The sequence below is a fragment of the Lampris incognitus genome, chromosome 9, assembly GCF_029633865.1.
Source record: "Lampris incognitus isolate fLamInc1 chromosome 9, fLamInc1.hap2, whole genome shotgun sequence".
Lineage (NCBI taxonomy): Eukaryota > Metazoa > Chordata > Actinopteri > Lampriformes > Lampridae > Lampris > Lampris incognitus.
In genome coordinates, this window is record NC_079219.1 from 57,369,578 (window position 1) to 57,393,610 (window position 24,033).

Consider the following 24,033-nt stretch of genomic DNA (forward strand, 5'->3'; position numbering starts at 1 on the left):
TCATCGATCTACGTCTCTCTATTCTCTCCCACACGTCTCCTCCCCCTTTAGAGGAAGTCCTTTGACAGGGCTATTCCAAAGTTCGGTGCAGCCATGAGGATGGCGATGGTACAGATGATGTTGAAAACACTGAAGCCGACCAGACACAGACGGTCGATGACGGCGGCGGCAAACTGCCATTGCTCAGCCGTGCTCAGCTGCCGGTCCTGCTCGCGAACCCGCTCCACCAAGAACCGCACCTCTGCCAGGAGGGCCTGCAGCTGGGTGTCCACGGCCCCGGACTGGATCACAATGCCGTGGGCATTTATTTCACCCACCCTCCCCACTCCGGCCCCGATCTCCAGGCTCCCGAGAGCGGCTGAGGCTGGGGCATCAAGGTCCAGGGATGCAGGACCTTGGTAGTGGGGGCTCCCAATCCTTGTGGGTAGTAAGTGGTGATGGGTCGGTGTGTCTTCACCTCCTCCTCCTCCTCCTATGCCTCCTCCCTCTTCTCCCGATCCTCCGCCAGCGCCCCTCCCACGACAAGAGACTCTGTTCCTTTGAGCTGCCTCTGCTTCCGCGGGGGTGTGAACGCTCCGGAAGCCCATGTAAGGTAGGTGGCCATTTGGCTGCAGATGTGAGTTGGGGCCGGGGTTGAGGAAAATGGGGTTGGGCTGGGAGTTGACCAGGTTAGAAGGGGGGTGCGGCAGTGAGTGGCTCAGTTGGGTGAGGCTCGCCTGCAGGGAGGCGAGGCTGTGTGGGAGGATGGAGGGGGCCGGAGTCGGGGTGGCGGCGGTGGTTGTGGTAGGGGAGGACAGCGTCTTGCTCTGAGGGTCTGTCTGACTGCGGGGGCAGATAGGGTGCACGGCCTCTCCGGGACGCTTCATCCTCAGGAACCAGGGAACCCACTGGAGCAGAACCAACTGCACCTGACAACATTCAAACAGAGGCGTAAACACCAGAAACTAAAAGAAAAGATGCATCTACACACACACACAAGGACAAGGTAAGGGCAGAAGGACCTAAAAAGGGTCTGACTCACCCACTGTGGCATGTGTCCACTGCTGGGGTCATGGTGATGAAACTGAAGGACAATGACTGTGGCAACCACTGACATGCCCACAATCACCATGGTGCTGGCAAAGTACTGACCTGAGGAGGACGGCGGACAGAAGAGAGCCGCATGAAATGAGGACTTTCAGCCACACAGACACAGAAAGACAGAGAGAGAGAGACCGAGAGACTGACCTACCTATGAGTGGCACAGAATCTGAAGTGGCTGGCATGATCTCTGCTACCATCAGCATGAAGACGGTCAGAGAAAGCAGCACCGTTATACCTGTGGGGGCGCAGAAAGACAGAGAAACTTTAGAGGAAGGAAAAAAACCGAGTCCAACTATTGTGAAGTCGTATTTGGTATGCTGCACCCGACCTCTCTGCACAATCATATCTCCGTCTCACCGACACACCCAGAAATGCGTATTCTGGTTTACCCTTCCCTTATTTTCTCCTTTCCCGCTCCATCCTCCTCTCCTTCCCTCCACCACAGCCCCCCCCCCCCACCAAGCACTCTATTCTACTGTCTGAAATCTAAGCTTTCTTGTAATTCTACGGTCAGAGGAAACAAGGAAAGGAAACAAAGGAGGCAGTAAGGAAACAAAGGAGGCGGTATGAATCGTTTCTCCAATAACCTCACTCTGCTCAGCGGTCCTGAATTCTTCATAAAGGATTTTTTTTCCTACTCTTTCAGCTTATATCGGATGCTCCAAGAGGGAAAAGGCAACGTCCATCTTTCCTCCTCTCGGTCTTCCCTCCCTCCCTTATATCCTCACCCAAGCTGATCTTCTCCCCCGAGCTGGCGGGGAGCAGGAAGACCAGGAGGGTCATGGAGGAGAGGAGGACACAAGGGATGAGGAGGTTGAGGGCATAGAACAGCGTCCTCCTTCTCAGAGTAACCACGAAGGTAACGTCAGGGTAGGGCTCAGCGCAGCAGTCGTAGAAAACCTCATTACGTCCTCCGGGCACCTCTGAGGAGAGAGAAGGAGGAGAGACGATGGAGAGAAGAAAACGCCACCAGGAGCAACTTTAAAAGTCAAAAAGAGGAAGGAAAACTCGTGAGAAACTCCCAAGAAAAACAAAGAGAGCGCCAAGCATAACTGATGGAGTGCATTTAATTCCAACCATCCATCCATTTTCCAAGCCGCTTATCCCGATTAGGGTCTTGGGGATGCTGGAGCCTATCCCAGCAGTCATTGGGCAGCAGGTGGGGAGACACCCTGGACAGGCCGCCAGGCCATCACACAGGGCCGACACATTCATACCAAGGGGCAATTTAGTACGGCCGATTCACCTGACCTACATGTCTTTGGACTGTGGGGGGAAACCGGAGCACCCGGAGGAAACCCACGCAGACACGGGGAGAACATGCAAACTCCACACAGAGGACGACCCGGGACGACCCCCAAGATTGGACTACTCCGGGGCTCGAACCCAGGACCTTCTTGCTGTGAGGTAACCGCGCTAACCGCTGCGCCACCGTGCCACCCGCATTTAATTCCAACCATTGGCAAATCCTCGTGGATGGTCGTTCTAGTGTCAAGCGAGCTGGAGACAGGGGAATTGAAAGGGGACAGCTGGAGATGGAGGGAAAGGGCTAAGGCAGGACTGTGTGGATGAAAGTGGAGTGACAGAAAGAAGATCAAATGTGTAGTGAATTCGGGGGGCAGCTGGGAACCGCCACAGCTGGGCCGCGAACCCAGATCTCCCACACCACGGGCGACTACGTTAACCAGTTGACTAAATGGTCCAACCAGTTGACTAAATGGTCCAACCCGTTAGCCAAGGGCTAGCGAGTCTATTTATCCGGGCACGGCACACTACCCCCCCCCCCTCCTTCTGGAAGCGCGTCCCCATGCTTCAGCATACCAGCTCCCTCACGCCTCTGGGCACACGCGCCTCCAATGGCCTCACGGTCTCACCATCCCACTTCTGACACCAGTGTAGCGAATTCAGGGGGGGCAGCCAAAAACCGCCACAGCTGGGACGCGAACCCGTGTCACCTGCACCACGGGTGACTACGTTAACCGGTCGACTAAAGGGTCCGGCCCGTTAGCCGAGGGCTAACGAGTCTATTTTTCCCTGCACGTTGCAAATGGATTGCAGAAGAGCAGGGAATAATTGTATACTTATTGAACGAAAAAGTCCTGTTCTGTCACCTCTGGGGACGGGGAGCAAGGATGTGTGATTGTAATCCCATACAGAAGCTGTAATCCAATAAAACACCCGTAATGTGTATCCCAAGCCCATAACAGGAACTGCATTTTTGTAATCGGATTGTATGAGGCAATGATCACATGCAACTTAGCAACTAACAGTGTTAGACGTCCGTAGCCTGGGCCAACCATCTTACCCAGCAGGTCCCACTCCCCATTGGGCATGTATCCGGACACATCGGCCTCCTTCATCTGGATATCAAGCAGCCAGCCATCAAACGTCCAGGAGCCAAACTTCAGCTCACAGCGCTGAATGTCAAAAGGAAACCATCGCACGTCCACATTGCAGGTGCTGATGAATATCCCTTTGAAGGTCGGAGCAAGACGAAGAGACGGTTTTAAAAGGAAAAATACACGGCAGAGCCAAGGGAACGTGGCCCACGACAGGAATGTCTCAAAAGTTCAACTTTAAACCAAATGGCTTTTGAGGACGAGCCATCTGGAGGCAAGTTCTGATGAGAAGATGCTATTTGTTCTGCAGCAGCCTTTGAAGTAACGTGCATACAGTATGACACATGCTTAGGTGGGCTTTGAATAAAATATACGTGATTGCTGGGTCTTACCTGGAGGCAGGTACTCACAAAAGCCACTGGAGTTGACGAGCACGTTGGTTTTAAAGGTGGCGTCGAACTTGTCATGAGCACTGGAGGGTAATGACAGGGGGGTGGATTAGGGTTCTGCATCAACTCTTGTGCGTTTGTTCAAGTCGTGTATTGTGTATCAGAATATAATGATACAGTGAGATTCTTGTGCTCTGGCTGTCTTGCCTTAACACAAGGACACAAGGACACACCATTCCACCCCTGCTGCTGGTCCGGGGAGGGCTGCAGACGAACACATGCCTCCTCCAATATATATGTGGAGTCGCCAGCTGCTTCTTTTCACCTGACAGTGAGGAGTTTCACCAGGGGGACGTAGCGCGGGGGAGGATCATGCTATCCCCCCCCCAACAGGCGCCCCGACCTACCAGAGGAGGCACTAGTGCATACACACCCACACCCGGCTTCCTACCTGCAGACACGGCCAATTGTGTCTGTCGAGACGCCCGACCAAGCCGGAGGTAACATGGGGATTTGAACCGGTGAGCCCTGTGTTGGTAGGCAACGGAATAGACCGCCACGCTACCTGGATGCCTTCCAGTAATGTTTTTTAGATGGAAAGCGCCAGAACAAGACATCAGCGGGGTGGCTGGTGTCCTTAATGACGCTTTGAGCTGTACTTTTGCAGTGAGTGGTGCAAATATTATGAAGTAGTAGTTCCATGCCAATGATTTTTATTGCTGCCTTAACGGTCCTTTGCAGCAGTCTGCAGTCCTGAGCAGTCAGGTTGCCAAACCATACTGTGATGCAGCCCGTCAGCACACTCTACATGGTACTGAGATAACAGTTCATAAGTAATATGTCAGGAGTTCATAAGCGTTTTGGTGCTCATGCCAAAACTCTTGAGACGCCTCAGAAAATACAGTCTCTGCTGTGCCTTCTTGAGGATGGAATTGGTGTTGAGAGACCACGTGAGGGTGGTCTGTGGTGCGTAAACAGATAAATCTAAAACTGTCCACAATTTCAACAGACGACTCATTGATGGGAATGGGAACGTGATTTTCTCTGACCTTTGTAAAGTCAACAATGATTTCTTTTGTCTTACTGACATTTAGAGAGAGGTTGTCATCATGGCACCATATGGTTAAATCTTCCACTTCCCTCCTACAGGCCCTCTCATCACTGTCGCTTATTAGTCCAATCAGTGTGGTGTCATCCGCAGATTTAATGATGCTGTTGTTTTCATATTTGGCAACACAGTCGTGTGTAAGCAGACTGTACAATAGGGGACTGAGACAGCAGCCCTGAGGTGCACCGTTCTTAAGAACTAACGTGGATGAGGATGTTTTACCTGTTCTCACAGTCTGGGGCCTGCCTGTCAGGAAATCAAATAGCCAACTACAGGTAAAGTTGCTCAGACCAAGACCTCTTGAGTTCAACACCAGTTTGGATGGTACTGTTGTATTAAAAGCAGAGTTGTAATCAATAATACAATTGTACCATCCAAACGTGTGTGTGTGTGTGTGTGTGTGTGTGTGTGTGTGTGTGTGTGTGTGTGTGTGTGTGTGTGTGTGTGTGTGTGTGTGTGTGTATATGTATATGTATGTGAGACAGGGAGAGATACCTGTTATACAGCAGTATGTCAGGAGTCCACACCTGGTCAGGCGTGAAGCGCAGATTCTTTACTCCTGGGTACTCTGACTGGTTCCACTGGAGGTAGTGGTCATACCACTGCTGGGAGACACAAGCGTTGCACTGGTTTTACGTCGCAGTAGTGACAGACTGAACACGCTCACCGGTCACACGTGCAAAATTGCCCAGCAGCAAACACAGAAACGAGTTTGCACACGTATGCGACACATCATCCACACAGACACAAACACACACATGATAACACATATACTCACCATTTGCAGCCATGCATTTGTGGTAAGAATCTGGTTCTTCTCATCCTTAGTGCAAAACATCAAGAGACAGAGTGGACAGATGAGTCTTTGTGATTTGGTTTTTGAATCTTCTCTTCTCTGTACATGTGTGTGTTTGTGAGTGTGTGTGTGTGTGTGTGTGTGTGTGCGCGCGCATGTGTGTCCCAGATAGCAAAATTGCTGTGGTCCAGACCCGTCCCACACCCGACTTTCATCTTTCTTTCATCCGGCCCACATACCGCGTGGAATGATGGCCCTTCCGCTCCTGTTTGCCAGATCTGGACCAGAACCAAGCCATAGCAACGCCGCATGTGCTACATATTTGCCAAAGGTGGGCCATATTTGTTTTGTGATATTTGGGCCATATTCACCATTTACCACACGGGCCACTTCAGGGTCACATCCACATTACATGTTGCCGAGAGCACCGCATCTTTGCCAAAAAAGGCCCACATGTGATTTGGCATATTTGGGCCATATTTGCTATTTTACACGTTGGCCACTTCAGGCTCAAATCCATTTTGTCAGGGCCAGAAGAAGACCATCGGTGCTGCATCATTGCCTGAAGTGGCCCACATCCGGATGCTGTCTGGGGGGGGTGTTTACCGGGTAGACGTGACTTGTAGCAGGTTTTAGTTCTTAGTGTCGTTGTGTGTGTGTGTGTGTGTGTGTTTGTGCTTATGGGAGCCATACCACGTCCATGACCTGCATCAGAGTGAAGGAGAATCTGACAGTGAGCGGTAGAGAGTCGTTGGCAACTGGTCTCTCCATGGGATTGTAGTCTCTCAGCAACTCCCTCAACAGATAGCGCTGGTGAGGACCCTGCTCTGATACTAGGGTGTGATGGTGGCATTGGGGTGGGGTGGGGTGGGGGGGTACGAGGAGCAGGGAAAAGGACAGAAAGTGACAGCAGAGAAACATGAGCAATGTGAGAGAAGGGGACAGTTACAAGCGAAGATGCACTCAGGCAGAGAGAGAAGAGTGGATTGAGGGACAGCTACGGCAGGGGACGAGAGGGATGCGGCTATAGTTATGCCGTGAAAGGTGTCAAAGTCGCTCAGATCGTTACGCTTGGCCATTTTTTCCTGCCTCCAACACACCAACTCCAAGAACTGACTGTTCCACTTGCAGCCCCAATATGTCCCACCCCTTGAGTGGTGCCGTTGTAACGAGATAATCAATGTTTTTCGCTTCACCTATCAGCAGTTTTAATGTTTTGGCTGATCGGTGTACAGTTGAGTGGACCAGACAGGGGAGGGGATGGAGGCAAGAGAGGGAGAGAGTGTCAAAGAGGGGAACAAGAGAAGAAAGAAGAGGTAGGGAAAAAAAACTGCAGAAAGAGTGCAGGCAAAGAATCCAGCCAGCCCCTAATCAATCACATCTCTGATCGAACACCAACAGACAGTCAGTCTTTCTGGAGCCGTTAAAATGCCACTTTCATTTCATGCAGGATGTAGTGAGGCCATTAAACACAGACACACTCCAGACACACACACACACACAGCACTCACAACAATGAGGGCAAGGAACTTTAACCGTCCACCTTAACTCCTCTACGGCTGCTTGATTCATTCTCCATAAAGCAGTAATTTTGATATTGGAGGCACGAATGCGCTGTGCTTCACCGCTGTAAGAATGTTTTAATGCAAGTATGCATTGTCGGTGCCACACCTTTCCATAAGTACACACACACATCGATGACGGTGCCTGAAACCCGGCTACAGCAACCACATGAAACCGCATACAGTGAGCATTCTTCATGTACTTAATAGTGGTGAATCAATGCACACGGAGCGGAGTCAAATCTATATCCACTAACTAGATTGAAACTGGGCTGGCATGGCCATCATCACGTGTTGACAGAGTACCATGATGTCGATAGAGGAGCTTCACATGGCAAGTTATTAACATGGATTTACTAGCATTGAATGCCCAACTATAACAGATCAACCATGAGTACTGTTTGCCCCAGTCCTCCATCTCCCTCTCTCTTGCAACCTATGTATGCATGTATACATGCATATATGTATATATGCATGTATGCATGTATACATGCACATATGTATATATGCATGTATGCATGTATGTATCAATCACTCAATCAAGTTGCATTTTATGCATGTATGTATGTATATGCATGTATGTATGTTATCTGTCTGTCTGTGGTATGAAGGACTGTCTTATGACCAATTAAAATGTACCGCATAGCCATGTACATTTTAATCAAGGTTATTGCATATTTTTTTTTTGCTTATCAAAAAAAAAATCTGTTTTGTCTGGCTAGGTACGGACATGAAAATTCAGTCTGCTGTTTGTGTCCAAGTTAAGTTGCTAATATGCGCAGTGATGACAAATGTCATTTTCACTTGCAAAAGCGCACATGCAAGAACGCACAACAAACACTTGTTCGAGCACACTGCTTCTAGAAGTGTCAATGAAAGCCACTCACCACGGAGCACAGCCGCCAGCGTCAACAGCCACAGAGCCAGGACCTGCCACATGCTGCACTCCTCAGCACTGACAGAGAATGACAGGGGTAGGAAGGAAAGAGGGCAAGAGAAGGAGGGAATCGGGGGGGATAAGGGGTGGAGAGAAGGAGACAGTGTGATGGAGCAAGAGAGGTGGGGGGGGGTACAAGCAAATGGTGAGCAGAGTGAGGAAGGGAAGGGAAGAGGAGAAGAGAGTGAGAGAAATGCAGCGAGTAGGTGTTGGTAAGGACGGGGCAGAGAGAATCTTATTCTCAAGGAGGCGGCGCGCAACACGTTAAGAGTCGATCAATACTGGGCACGAGCAGGACCCTGGCCTAAACCAAATTTAACTTAACTCCTATGTCATCTTAAACCATCCGTCCTCTCCGCAGTCATTGTTTGTGTAGGAAATCTCCTCTCTTGATGGCATCTGGGGGACAAATACACCACTGACTGTGAGATGAAGGAATGAATCAACCACCACCATCCGGGCACTAGTTTACATGTCCAAACTATCCATGACTGAATGTGTAGAATATGTTATGTCCCCTGCTGGACTTGTAGCGACATAAGAACATTTGCAGAGTGCTGCTGACACCAGCTGGACGCGTGGGTAAAGTGCATACCCTCACTTCCCCAGTATGTTGGTATGGGAACAGATGACTTATTCGTAATAAGGACTATTCATGAAAACTCTCTGACGTGATTGATGAGAATGACCACAGGATCCTGGTTTTATATTTGAATGGAGCCACTTATTTTTAATTGCTGCCCTTTTTTCTTTTTTTTACTTCACTGATATATAAACACACAACATGGATCCTTCATATCCAGCTGATATTTCATATCCCTGGATTTTCATGTAATTACAGACTGTGTTGAGGGGCATCCCCTGTTCTTCAGGAATCAGGAACACGTTATTTGTCGTTTCACTTCATGTACTTGCGCACGTGAAGTGAAACGAAATGGCGTTTCCCTCAGCCCGCAGCAGTGCAACATACAGACAAAACCACATTTAAGGACGACAAGAACACACATATATCCAAACCCCCAAAAAAATCACTGTCCAAGGGAACAAATGCCAGCCAGGGTGACTGTCGGAACCGCCGGTCTGCATGGGCTAGCAGTGAGCTTAGCCTTCCTGATTACGCGTCCTGCCAGACCGCCCTCCGTGTTTCCCCCTCGGGCGCAGCTCCAGGCATGGGCCGTGGTCCCTGCGGCAACTGGACGAAGCAGACCAAGCCCTCCCAGCCGATCCAACGCCAGCTCTCCCAGCCAGACACCCTTGACCCAACGACACCAAAAACACAGTCAATGCCAGGTGAGGCCGCCGCCAGACCGCCCTCGGTGTTATCAGAACTGCCGGTCTGCATGGGCTAGCAGTTAGCTTAGCCTGCCCCGCTTCCGCATCCTGTCAGACCGCACCTCGGTGTTACCTCCTCGGGTGCAGCTCCGGGCAAGGCCGCAGTCCCTGGGTCCACAGCGCAGCAGACCAAGCTCTCGCAACCGATCCAGCGCCAGCTCTCCCAGCCAACAAACGAAGACTTAGACGTGGACAAAGACACTGCATCGACGGTACTGGGTGAGGCCGCCACAAACGTGAATTCGCACCGCCATCTTCCCACATCGGTACTAGGCGAGGCCTCTGCGAACGTGGATTCGCGCCGCCATCTTCCCACACCGGAAGCGGAAACATCGGTAGAAACATGGAGGTCGCTTACTTTTAATAACGTCACACAAATCAAGTCTGAGACTAAATTGCGTTAATGTTTTTGTTGTAATATTCAAGACTCGACGTAAGCTGAGGATGCACTCCAAAATATCAAGTTTGACCAGAGACCTTTGAGAGGGCTGGGAAAGTACTTTGAATGGGCGAGACAACTCTGTCAATCCATCTATCCATCCATTATCCTAACCGCTTATCCTTGGCCAGGGAGGATGCTGAAGCCTATCCCAGCAGTCATTGGGCGGCAGATGGGGAGACACCCTGGACAGGCCGCCAGGCCATCATTTTTTTAATTTGGCCAGTCAGAGGTTTACAGTCCTCTGTCAAGTAAAAACCTACACCGCTTGAACCAGTTGTCAATCAGTTTTTAATACGGCTTGTCATTTTGCAGTATTATAAGGGGGCGGTACACAAACAACTCATGTTCCACCCATTTCTTTTGTACGATTTAGGCCTTTGTACGGTTTATAATTTACGTGTATGACTTACCGCCAACCCAGAAGTTAATAATAAATTATGGAAACGAACTCCAGGCCCTGTGACCGACACTAGTCACTCTCCGGTACTATAATAAGACTCTCCTGTATTTTTAGATTGTATTAATTGGATTTTATATACTTCCAATTCAAAGAACATTTGAAATTAATAGACAGCTATGGTCCAACCAGCCATTAGCTCAAATCGGCGAAGAATTATATCTATATTGATTGGACACAATAGTACATTGTTGGGCGTAATTTCCTCACCAATTACCAAAATTATGATAATTAAAAAATTGGACTTTATAATTTGATTGATTCGATAATATAATAATTTTGTGTGTCTGTGTGTGTGTGTGTGTGTGTGTGTGTGTGTGTGTGTGTGTGTGTGTCAGCCCTGTGATGGCCTGGCGACCTGTCCAGGGTGTCTCCCTGCCTGTCGCCTAATGACTGCCGGGATAGGCTCCAGCAAGAGGTTCGGATAATAGATGGATGGTTTAGGCTTGTATTGCAGGGATTTCCATTGCGTTCATTGTGTCTAGCAGGGTCAAAGACCAGTATCTCAGTTTTATCCAAATTTAAAAGCAGAAAAGTTAGTGTCATCCATTTTTTCACAGCAGCCAAGCAGGCCTCTTAATTAGTCATTTAAGTATGATCTCCAGCCCTTATAGGCACATACAGCTGAATATCATCAGCATAGCAATGGAAATTTATTCCATGACTGTGTATAATTTGGCCAAGAGTTGAAATATAAAGAGAAGAAAGTAGAGGGCCAAGAACTGAGCCCTGAGGTACGTCATATTTAATGTCAGATAATTTTGATGTAATATTATTGTAACAGACACAATGTGTTCTTCTGGTTAAGTAAGCCTTAAGCCAAGAGAGAGCGAAGCCAGAGACTCCAAAATTACAGTTTATTCTGTTTAATAGTGTACAGTGATCAGTGGTGTCAAAGGCTTCACTGAGGTCCAGTAGCAGAAGTACAGAAGTGGAATCTGAGTCCATAGCTAGTAGGAGATTTTTCACCACTCTGGTCAGAGCAGTTTCAGTGGAGTGACATGCCCTGAAAGCCAACTGAAAAGGTTCATATAGATAACATTGTATCCAGATGAACGGATTCAACCCTCTTTGATTTTCTTACCTGGATTATTGAGCAAAAAAAGACGTTCATATAGATGGTTTTCTTCTATATGGGTGAAAAGTGGTTGATACACAACTCTCTCTAGTACTTTAGAAAAAGAATGGAAGATTAGAGGCTGGTCGATGATTATTCAGAGACCCTGGATTGAGGTGTGGTTATTTAAGTAGAGGCTTAACCACAGCTGTCTTAAAACTGCTGGGAACAGTGCCAGTAGTAAGGGATAAATTTACAATGTCTAGCATTGTAGGTCCCAGGAAAGGCCAGAGGTCTTTAAAAAGTTTTGCTGGTAAAAGGGTCAAGTAGGCAAGTTGTTGGTTTAGAAGCTGACACGAGCTTAGTCAAAGTACCAAGCGAGATAGTCTCAAAAGCTTGAATAACAGGGACTATCAGTGACTCATTGTATAGATATGAATTTAATAAGACAGGTTCTGCAGGAGTAGCTGGAGTTGAACTAATTTTGTTTGTGATCTCATCAACCTTATTGCAGAAAAAGTCTAGAAACTCCTGGGCCATGAATGGTGAGCAGCTGATAGACGGCTGCTTTTTAGTAAGTTTAGATACAGTGTGTGGGCCCTGTGATGGACTGGCGGCCTGTCCAGGGTGTCCCCCCGCCTGCCTCCCAATGGCTGCTAGGATAGGCTCCAGCATCCCCGCGACCCTGACAGCAGGATAAGTGGTTTGGATAAAGGATGGCTGGATAGATACAGTGTCAAACAGAAATATGGGGTTATCTTTATTCATATGAATAAGCGAGGGAGATATGCTGCTTTTGCAGCTGATAAAGCACTCTTGCATTTCAATAAACATTCATGCCAAGATAGATTAAAAAAAACCTTCCAATTTTGATTTTCGCCATTTACATTCCAATCTCCTGCAGGCCCGCTTGATAGTGCGTGTCTCGTCGTTAAACCAGGGTTTGGGCCTCTTTAGTTGCCTAGCTCTGGTAATGAGAGGTGCAACTGAATCGAGGAGACTAGAGAGGGCCACATTTAAGTCACTAGGGAAATTTTCAACAGAGTCAGTCACTACAGTGTAAGGAGCCAAGACTTCAGGCAGCTGCTGGCCAAATGCAGCTACAGTGGAGGGACCAATGTGGCGAGTGGCAATTGCAATCTGTGCTGACATTAACTGGACAGGCCAATAATGCTTCAAATTTAATGAACAAATGATGTTGACACAGCAGATGTGGTTGGCAAGGCATTCAGATCAGAAACAGCTATCCCTTTAGATAAAACCAAATCATGGGTGTTACCACTGCAATGAGTCGACCCTTGAACAAGCTGAGCGAACCCAAAAGTGCCAGAAAGGCTTTACTTAGAGGCTCAGCCGCCTTATTCGGACGAATATTGAAATCACCGAGAATTAAAATCTCATCAGAATGAGTAACGAGACCTGAGACAAATGCTCCCAGTTATTCAAGAAATAGTGAGTAAGAGCCAGGAGGCCGATAGAGTACCACAATCTGGACTGAGTCGAGTCTATTCGTGGCTGAGGGAGATGGAGTTAGAATAAGGGCCTCAAAAGACTGGAACTTACACTCAAGTCTAGAAGTCAGGGGGGAAAAAAACAGTGGGTTGGTAAACAAATAGCATTGTAGATATTGCAATGTATTTCTTTATAACATTATCAATCCTGTACGCCCTCGTCTTGCCACATTCACGTTGTAGTCCGTGTTTGTGCCTTTCTCTGGCAGTCTGAATTGACAGGGAGTGCACTTCTTGCAAGGCCGAGGACGGCGGTCTGCAGCAGAATGATTGACATTACCGGTTAGAGAACAGTCACAATTACATTTTGCCTTCAATAAAGTTGTGCAATGTGCACATCACACCCAAGTTCACATATTCAAAGGTTATTACTTTCTGTATAAGAATGGACTAAGGATAAGGCAATATACTTTTTTTTCTACAAGTATTGAGCTGAATGATCCAAATGGGTTTGGTAAACGGGCTGCATTTGTACTGCGCTTTTCTGGTCTACCGACCACTCAAAGCACTTAACAGTGTATGCCTCACGTTCACCCATTCACACACACATTCATACACTGATGGCTGCCACGCAAGGTGCCAACCTGCTCATCAGGAGCAGTTAGGGGTTCAGTGTCTTGCTCAAGGACACTTCAATATGCTCTCTGGAGGAACCGGGGATCGAACCAGCGACCTTTTGATTACTGGATGAGCCACTCTACCTCCTGAGCCATGCCGCCCCAGTCCCCCCCCCCCCATTTCTCCCCAGTTGTATCCAGCCAAATACCCCACTTTTCCGAGCCGTCCCGGTCTCTGCTCCACCTCCTCTGCCGATCCAGGGAGGGCTGCAGACTACCACATGCCGGGGATTCGAACTGCCGATCCCCGTGTTGGTAGGCAATGGAATAGACTACCACGCCATCCGGATGCCCCGCCCCAGTTTCAGTCCATTTTTTCATGACCTGAAAAGAGTAGATAATTGAGATCCAAATATCCGGTGATTGAGATTTGCAGACGTGTATTGTCCTCTGTTACTAGATTATTTATGGCTACAAACTTGAGATATGTGATCTGAAATCATTCACAATATTCAGTAGTGACGAAACGCCGACATATTTTGCTTCAGGCAAAAGTGCATCGAGAACAAAGGCGCCGTCATCCGACAGCTGTCTAGAATTTGGTGTCGTCTTCATGAGCCCAACAGAAATGACATATAACATGTTGGGCTGCTCTTCGTCATCAAAATAGATGGTTGCCGTCTCCTTTTTCATCACCCGTGAAGAACGAAGATGGCCTGCAAATAGTTGGCGTTAACTTGAGAGGACAGTCCACATTCATACCACTACCAAAATGACTTGGAATTCGTCTTTTTTTTTTAATGAAAGCTTTCAGATGCAAATACCACAGATGTCATTTAAAATCACCGTAGACATCCTGTTCCCGCCTTTAGTGTGTTAATGCATTCAGTTCAAGTGTTGACGCTTCACAATGCCGGCCACAGCTGCAAGATATTGTTACTCGCCCACAAAATCCATTGCACATGTATCTTCTATTACATAAAAGGACACAAAATTGTAGCTCCCAAACTGTGCTGCCTTTGAAAAAATAAATATAAACACTCACAACAAGCTAGAAGAAAGTGAATTTGCCTATTGTCGCTCTTCCTCGCTGGTCATAGGAAACGTGTTGGCCTGATCCTTTCTGCATTTTGTCAACCCGCGGTTGATTTATTCTCCCTCCACGTTGGATTATAGATCAAATGAGAAGCATTTGTGTACTTGGGGACATCGTGTTTAAAAAAATAATCGTTTCTCTCCATCTTTGCAAAGAACTGCTCTGCTAGCCGGCTGTTGAGACGGCCCGCAAGCTCTGGCAGCAGATGGATTCTGCGTCGCAGGTCTCTCGGCATCTTTTGTGTTTGCCTCATGCAATCCATCCTGCACGGCATAATGCTCAGCTGAGCCTGTGACCGGATGGCCGTCAAAGTCAGGCTCCCTTTTCTTTTCCTGAAGCCACGGAAGATTGATCAAAATCTTTTTTTCCCCCCCTTTGCAAGCCTTATATTTTCATCAGCTGGCTGTAGCAGTCTTCCTCCATGAAGGGGGAAAAGGGCAAATCTTCTGGGTCTCTTAAGTTCCCATGTGTTACCACCACAACATTGAGCATGTGTTTCCAATGAGAAGAGTAGATCCATAAAATCTCTGGGGCTCTCCACATGCAAATTGACTTTTATGCTGTAAACAATGCCACATGCACTGCAAAAAGGGCAATGTTAGTAAGATATTACTGCGATAAATACTTGTTTTTTACTTTGATGAGAAGTTTTCTTACTAGGCACCAAGCATGTAATAATGTTTGGTTTGTTTCAAGCAAATTGGTCCTTAATAATCTCACAAAGATTTTGCGGCTAGTTACCAAGCTGTCCCCCCCCTCCCCTCCCCTTTCTCCCCCAGTTGTATCCGGCCAATTGCCCCACTCTTCCAAGCCGTCCCGGTCGCTGCTTCACCCCCTTTGCCGATCCGGGGAGGGCTGCAGACTACCACATGCCTCCTCCGATACATGTGGAGTCGCCAGCCGCTTCTTTTCACCTGACAGTGAGGAGTTTCACTAGCACGTGGAAGGATCACACTATTCCCCCCAGCCCCCCCCCCGAACAGGTGCCCAATCACAGCAATTACAATAAGAGGAATTAATGTAACAAACAGAAATGCCTTTGGCCGTCTTTATACTAAACCAAATGGAGCTTATCCCCCCCCAAACAAAGCTTTCCCAGTGCATAGACGCCTCATTTAGTGGCCAACTACTGAGGGCACACACAACTCCACATGTCAAGTTTTCACATGTCATAACTCGTACCACAAACAGGCTTTAGTCACTTGAACATTTGTAAAATCTCATGACAGCCTCAAGATAGTATTTGACGAGTATGTAAGTCTTGGCTCTGGTGTGCAATATGAGGTGAAATCAGCTAGCTTTTCTGCATCCACTAATTCATTGGCCCGAGCAAGGTGTGGGACTTCAACTTAGTAGGACATAAACTCTGTCAAAGCATATAGTCTCAAGTGCTTGATATTCAAAGCAATACAGCATAGAATTGACAAGAAATGAGTTCTAAACCAGTCCACATTATGGCATATCACCATTCATACTTTGGTAATGATCATGGACTTTTGAATTCTGTATTTATTACCATTTAGCACAAGCCATTTGACTGCTACAGCATGGTTTACTTTGATTCCTAGGAGGTCCGTCAATTTTGCACGCAGTTTTAATTACAATTTTGCACGCAAATACTGCAGATATGAAAAAGAAATTGGGTGCAGTGAACTTCTGACATTTTGACAACTTTCATATATTTGAGTGTGTTTAACCAAAGATCTGCAGATATATATATCTGCAATTTTAATTAAAATTCAAGCTTTGAGGCCCATTGTTTAAAAAAAAAAAACAATGTTTAGACTGAAATCGCAAACAAATATGTCTGACCATTGGACCCAATGATTTGATCTGTGTGGGAAGATAGATCATATAATGTTGCTTTACATGATGCTAGAAAGATTTGTAAACGCTATATTCTTCCGTGCAGCCGTCAGTACCAAAAAAGCAACCGGAAATCTGAGGTACAACTGTGTAATCTATGTAGCTCAGCAATATAAATGAAAAAGTAATAAAAATGCTGCAAACGAGGCACAGCCAAAGCCTCTGTATAGCTACAGGCAAGCGAACAAGATATGGGAAGGAGAAGTACTAATTACGTCTGTGTGTGCAGAAAGACTGAACTTCCATCTCGCTAGAGTTTCATAGATGTGGGGGGTTCATCACATTATCTATATCAGTAGGGTATCCAGTAAATAATTGGGCCTTTTCAATGACCGTGACCATGAGGAATATCTGCCCAGATCGCTTAAGTTAAGAAAATTTTTTTTAATCAAGAGTGCTTAATGCATGCTCAATAATCCAAGTAAGGAAATCACAGAAAGTTGAGTCAGTTCATCTGGACACAGCGTTTATTGAGAGAAATGTTTCGTCACTCATCTACTAAGTGGCTTCTCCAGTCTCATTAATCAATAGTGTTTTTTGTATTATTAGTTAATAATATTTAGTACAATGTTGTTGACCCAGCTCATGAAATGGTAGCTATCCACAAACTTTAATAAATACCTGACTGTTTAATAGAATATAGTTGTTTTGTTGTTGTTGTTTTTTTTTTTTTTCCTCAAGTAAACTAGATCAGTGGTTCTCAACCTTTTTGGGGTCCTGGACCCCCTGCGTATTTTTGATCTACCCTGAGGACCCCTCCACCTGATCTTGGGGGAGGGGGGTTGCAATTTGATAGAAACAGTAGAAACTGCATTTTAAATTGCATTATAGCATTTATTCACTCTTTGGGGCAAAAATAAGAGCTTTCAGTTGTAACTTGGATATAGTTAACAAAACAGAATTCTTATGCGGGTAACTTTCAGATATATGTAACAAAACAGAATATGTATCCAGTAACTTTCAGATATATGTAACAAAACAGAATATGTATTCAGTAACTTTCAGATATATGTAACAAAACAGAATATGTATTCAGTAACTTTCAGATATATGTAACAACAGAATTTTTATGCAGTAACTTTTAACAATGCAAACGGGAGCGAGATCTCTTATTAAAATACAATAAATTACACTTGTGAAACAGATGTAATTAGAGAAAAAAAGTCCTGTTACCATTTATAGTTTAGGTAGATAAAGGTCTCAGTCACATTTGAGTAAAATAATCCTATTTCTATAAATGTCATAGGATCTTTTTTTAAAGATATTTTATTTTCACGGACCCCTTGCAATTATACCACGGACCACTAGGGGTCCGCGGACCCCCGGTTGAGAAACACTGCGCTAGATCCTGTTCCACACACTCCGATACGGTAGACAGCAGTACGCACCTAACAGTTGCTGCAATCCGCCAAAACAAAAACAACGCGAAGAAGAAAAAGAAGACGAACGAAGAAGAAGAAGAAGAAGAACTCTGTCCAAAAAAAAACAACACCCAGGCGTGAAGTCGGGGTCAAGTCGACAGGTTGCCCTCCCGTCTCCGTACCTAACGAGCAGACCGCCGGTCATTACCCGCAGTAGGTAATTTGCTTTTACGTTTTTAATGTGACTTTTTACACTGGTCTAAATCGCACCTAGCTAACGGTTTTCTTCCTCCTCATAATCGCTAAGCTAGCTGTCTGGTATTCAGATTAGCTGACACGCTGCTAGAACTGTCGTTCAGGCTCAGATTCAGATCTTTTGTCCCTGTACACTTGCACCCTAATGCTTCGCAGCCTGTAATGTTGTTCTTTCAACGTACGATGGTGTGCGACGTCATCAGCCATGTTAGCTTAGTTGCTGCGCCTTTCTAGCCACGTTGACTTTAATATAGCTCAGATAGCTTAGCCCAGTGTTTCTCAACACAGTCCTCAAGGAACCCCTATCCTGCAGATTTTCATTGTAACCCTGCATGGGTAGCCCCGCTTGTACTTACTCGACCAATCATCTTGCAGCACTTCATTATGCAAGGTGTGCAGAGTCTGACAAAATTCATTGCTGATTGGTTGAATAACTACAAACAGGTACCTATTCAGGGTTGCAAAGAAAATATGCAGGATAGGGGGTCCTTGAGGACTGGGTTGAGAAACACTGGTTTAGCCTAACTATCCATATAATAAGCAATCTCGTTCGTGCACGTTGAATTTCTGCTTTCAAGCCCTAGCCTTGAATCCTATCTAAAAGGGGAAAAAAAGTCACATTTAACGTTTGCTAGTTATGCATTTAACCTATGAATTGTGTTGCATACTTGAACAGTAGTTGTTAAAGGCTTCATACAGAGACCCGTAACAATTTATTAGCTTTTGTCAACTCAATCAGCTGCATTGTTTTTTTTAAAATTAATTTCGTGTTGTTAGTTTGGCTGTTACCGTGTAGTCAAATGTGTTTTTCAGCTGCTAATGTAAGCAAGGGAATGTTCCCCGGCCTCTCTAGGGAGGATATACGTGATCTTGGACCAGAGCACTTTTTGAGAAGGAGAGCTATTTGGAAACTGGCTCATGGTGCAAATGAGGTAATAGCCATCCATCTATTATCCAAACCGCTTATCCTGCTCTCAGGGTCGCGGGGATGCTGGAGCCTATCCCAGCAGTCATTGGGCGGCAGGTGGGAAGACACACTGGACAGGCCGCCAGGCCATCACAGGGCCATTTCTTCCTTTTTCTGTGGCTACAAAATGAGGTAATAATAGCTTTTGAAATGTGGGAACTCCGTGATAATTCACTTTTATTGAGCTCTGCACGTCTCATTATTTGAATACATGTTTATCTGGACCAGTTGAGAGTTTATGAATTAGTTTAACCTAGGAGTGTCTTGCTACAAATGAGGCATGATCAATGAAAATGGCTAAAAATCTCAAAAGAAAATTGTTTTTTTGCAGGAGCAAGAATCGGATTCATGTGCTCAAGGCATCTCCAGGCCCTGTGACTTAAACCCACCACCTACTGGCCCAGTGACTTGAAGTGCACCCCCTCTAAGACCAGTGACCAAAATGCTACCTCACCCTGCAGGCCCAGTAACCAACATGCTGTCTCCAGACCTGTAAAGCTAACTAGGCCAGAGTATGTCATATACTCTGACAGCGAATTGGAACAGTCAAGAAGCACCTTTTTTGAGAAACTGAGTCAGACAAGAAGGAGATTACATCCTTCCCAAAGACCTTTTAATTTCAACTAATCAGAAACACAATAACAAGCATGGTCTCCATGAAGACAACAATTGGTGATGGCTTCCAGTGTCTTAGTAGTCGTGAAATCACCTAAGCATCTGGTGGAGTGCTATCCAATGCCATGTGACAGATCTCAGACTGGTAAAGATGACTGGGTGAGTCACTGCTATCAGCTATTTGAAATAAGTTTCAAAAGCACCATTGTTTGATGGCTGATGGCCAATGCGCAAACTCCTGGTATTAATGGAGCTGTGCTTCCTCAAGTGAATGTATCTGCCAGGATGGAGTCACATGTTTTATTTAATTTGTTGTAACAGGCAATTTATTGTGTGTGTTTCTTGATAGGAATCCATCAGTAAGCAGCTCCAGAAGAGAATCCATAATGCGAGCACCCCAAAAAAGAAGCAGGGGCTGACACCCTCAAGAAAGAGGCCAGGACAAGGCAGGGGATGGACAGGGGCTATCCACTGATGACACTGACGAGTCCACTTCCTCAACTGTGATCTTGGACCCATCACCACGATCCAGATCCAGCACACGAGAGTGAACAATTGGACAGTGAGTACATAAATTGTACATAATTATTTTAATAATTATAACTAAATATAGTCCTTTATGGTGCAGATGGTCTATTACTGATGCATTGTTAATGGAGCATTCTGACTTGATCAACTCCACAGTAAAAATGTTATGTTGTGCAGTTGACCGGAGGGGGTCTGCATGTCCTTAAAAAGTTTTAAAGTTGTCTAAATCAATTATAAAAATATGAGGCTTTATACATCATTAAAACTTATTTTATGAGACTTTAATTTCAAATGTTTTTTTATGAGTTTATTTGTGCATCTGGTTGTTTTTGTCAAACTTGGAATTTTGGGGAAAAAAGGTCTTGTACTTAACTGTCCCATGTTGTACAGGGGAAAAAAAGCATGTTCAAATTTATTTGTTGTTGCTTGCTGTCTAACTTAAAGGAAACTGTTATAATAACAGCTGATTTCATCATCTAGCTAATAAGTAACCATATTGCTACCTAAAACTGACCTCTCACCTGGACCAAATATAGAGTATTGTTTTTTTTATGCTTATTAGGATAAGCTTAGTTTCGCCTAGTTAGTTAAGCCTAGTTAGTTAAGCCTAGTTACTTCCTTGCCCTTCTAAATCATGTCATTTTGATGCATGTAGGTTGATTATTATTTGCCTGTTTCCAGACATTTAAAATCGCTGTCTCCCATTTTCATTTGCTTCTCTCCCACTTTGTCAAGCGATTCACAGTGTTGCACTAATGCCTCATTCCTGACTGGAAAATCTCTTTGAACTGATATAAACTTGAACGTTGCTTGACTGCAATTCAGTAGTAAATAGGAATTCATACATACAGAAAACAGCCAACATGAAGGCAGTTTGAGATTAAGGAAAACGAAGTGACCGTTGAGTCTGCATATGTAGGTGGTTAAATTTGTTGGTTGGGTTTGTTTTGTGTTCTAGTTCCACAAACAGAGCTAACAAAACCAGGTAAGACACTATAAAACTCTCCAGGAAACATACAAGGCCAAGCCCAACAAGGCTTATGTGTCCTAGCTCTTGGACCTCGAATTCCAAGACGTAAGAATAGCCTGCATGGATTCTGACACAGTTAGGGAACAGTACCGGGCTGTGAAGATCCTTGCCACATACCCTTGTTTCAAGGAAGCTGACCATGTAAGGAAAATCATTGGCGTACACAAGATTACCGTCTTGCTGATCAGAGATGTGATACCATTTTCTCTTAATGTCTTATTAAAGGTGATGGACAAATTGCAAAGAATCATCCAGCCAACCTTACAGTGTTATTCAACGTGATAAACATTTTGACAGTTTATTTCCCCCAAAATGTGTTCAAATTGTAAAAGCATTAAAAACGGTACTGTATCTTGCAGTGGAAGTTAGTGTGTACACTTTGTTTCTCAAAGCTTTGACGGATTAAAAACAACAAAAAGACATTTAGGGTGACCATTAACTCTGTTTACATATGAAGGCGGTAATGGAAAACGAAAAAAGGGTGAGTCGAGCTGAGCCGGTACCATGTAGTGGAAAAGGGGCACTAGATGAGTGATGAAACGTTTCTCACAATGAACGTTGTGTCCAGATGAACTGATTCAACTGTCTGTGATTCAGCAGGAACCTTTCTAATGAACTAGTAGGAGTAGCTAATGTAGTACAGAGATGGGCATACTCTCCCCAAGCAACAAGTTTACCCTCTGTCCCACCTGCAGTTCTAGTCCTTAGTATAATGCACCCTTGTGGATAGTGCATGTAACAGCTACTCTTTGTTGTTCCATCAGGTGTGGTTTGTATTGTGTTACTTATGTTCATCCCAACACAACTTTCTCACTATTTATTTTTCAGCTCACAGGAGACCCTAGCAAATGTCAGCAAACGCCCCCCTCAACTCTGGCCCCGTTCTACTGTTTGACCAAGAGAAATACACGTTCATCATTACGACAACGCCAGTGACGTCCTTCCTTAAGGTGGCGCTCTATGAAAGTCTGCTGTACCTCATGGCACATCATGCATTACACCTCATATATCCAGCGTGCATTGCCACACTCCTGTCTGTCTTGCAGACTGAAGTGCTCGGTGATGCCATACACGAGCAGGGTGCAACTGCTTCCTACAAGAAGGCCTTGTCTGAATGGAAAACGTTCTTTGACTAGTGGCCGAACGGGGTGTGTGAGAGGGGGGTGATATAAGGCCGAACGGGGTGTGTGAGAGGGGGGTGATATAATTCTGGCGCCCAGGTTCACTCCAGTAGCCGTTGCAGTTTAATGGCTTCTTTGGATATGTACATGCAGCTATAATTAGAAAAATAAGTTCATGAGTATATCTTCTGGCCAGTGGGCTGAGTAGCGGAGGGCCACGGGAGTCGACCTGACAAATGTGGTGGCTCTCCAACCTCCACTTTGTGAGCTGCAGAAACTCGCATGTTCAAGTTTTCGGTGTAATGGCTTATTTGGATATGTACATGCTACATAGACTGCCGTGCTGTGTTGTAAGCGCCCCTGGGCCACTCCAGTTGCAGTTTGTGTTTAATGGCCAGTTTGGAAACGTGTAAACATGCTACATGGACAATGGGGGCAGTGTTGCTGTAATTGCCCTCAGACCAAATGTCTATCGCGTTCACATGTTTATAGCTGTGGGGAGCGTTCCAGCTGTGGGACGCCATCGCAGCTGAATCTGAACTAATGTAGGGCAAACACACGAGGGGTTGTCAAGGGCGTGCCGAATAATGTCGATTTTATGTTAATAAAGGGCAAGAAATTCTTTATTTTTTAAGCAAGTAAAACTAATTTCTCGTGGTTTATTATATTTCTGACAGCTTATTGTAAGTACTAATATACCATTTTTGTCGTAAGCTTCTTTCCATATTGTCTTATTTCAAGAACTTGTCACTCACATAGGTACCGGTTTTAAGCATATTTGTCTTATTTTGAGCAACTGAACAAAAAAAAAAAGTGTCAGTCATGTGAAATTGGCTTGTTTTGCCTTACTCCATACTAGTTTTTTGGAAACTAGATTTACTTGTGTTAAGAAATCTTGCCAAGGCAAATTTTACTGCTCTGTTGGCAGATAATTTAACTTAATCCAAGTAATAGTTTCCTTATTTCATTTTTTTCCCTCGTATTTGAGGACTGACCTTTTGCAGTGGGGGGCACGTAATGACTGCCCGGCCACCTAAAAAAGGAAAAACCAAATATCGACTGTAACTTATTTACAAATGGAGTAAAATTCCCTTGCAGAATATCTTATAACTTAATAATCTGCCCCTTTTCCTCCATTTTAAAGAGAAGACATTGACAAAGCAGGCTTTGTTCCTTCGCCAGAACTAGTAAGGGAGCAGCAAACCTCTTCAGTACTCTGCTCAGGGGCACATTTAAAATAGAAAGACATTTTGATACCAGGGGCCCGCGGGTGTTTTCCAATGTTAGTGTCTAGAAAAGTACACGTAGTATAATTAAATAAGATTATACCCGAAGCTTTATCAAAACTCTTATCACAAGTCTGTTTGTGATTTCCTTCCTCAGACAGAGAACGAGGTCCATTTTTGAACCTTTGTGGTCCAATCCACTCTGCTTGCACAACGTTCGTACTGCATCAAGCTGAAATAATACAGAAAACGCACAATACGGGACATGTACTCAAGACAGTTTCCACTCGTGACGACTTGGAAATGTTGAATCCTCATGACCTCATTCAAAAGCCGGTCTTCTGTGAGCCACACAGCAGCCATTCCTGCAGCTCTGTGGGACGATGCTCATCCTCCCA

The 24,033-nt window shown here is 45.5% G+C and overlaps 1 protein-coding gene and 1 long non-coding RNA gene across 3 annotated transcripts; one reads left to right on the forward strand and one right to left on the reverse strand.

Moving 5' to 3' along the window:
- On the reverse strand, window positions 1–8,216 carry LOC130118111 (neuronal acetylcholine receptor subunit alpha-7-like). Its single transcript, XM_056286460.1, has 10 exons — window positions 8,165–8,216; window positions 6,409–6,548; window positions 5,698–5,742; window positions 5,415–5,524; window positions 3,815–3,894; window positions 3,389–3,556; window positions 1,812–2,006; window positions 1,232–1,318; window positions 1,022–1,131; window positions 1–908 (listed from the first exon to the last, which is right to left on the reverse strand). Exons 1-10 carry the CDS (start codon window positions 8,214–8,216, stop codon window positions 48–50), a joined length of 1,848 nt encoding a protein of 615 aa, XP_056142435.1. The 3' UTR covers window positions 1–47.
- A 9,796-nt stretch (window positions 8,217–18,012) lies between these two features.
- On the forward strand, window positions 18,013–22,364 carry LOC130118177 (uncharacterized). 2 transcript variants are annotated; one of them, XR_008810740.1, is made up of 3 exons: window positions 18,013–18,110; window positions 20,080–20,292; window positions 22,117–22,364. It is a non-coding gene; the product is annotated as an uncharacterized LOC130118177 (long non-coding RNA). The 2 variants fall into 2 exon arrangements; XR_008810739.1 differs by lacking the exon at window positions 18,013–18,110 and adding an exon at window positions 19,618–19,889.
- Window positions 22,365–24,033: the final 1,669 nt, after the last annotated feature.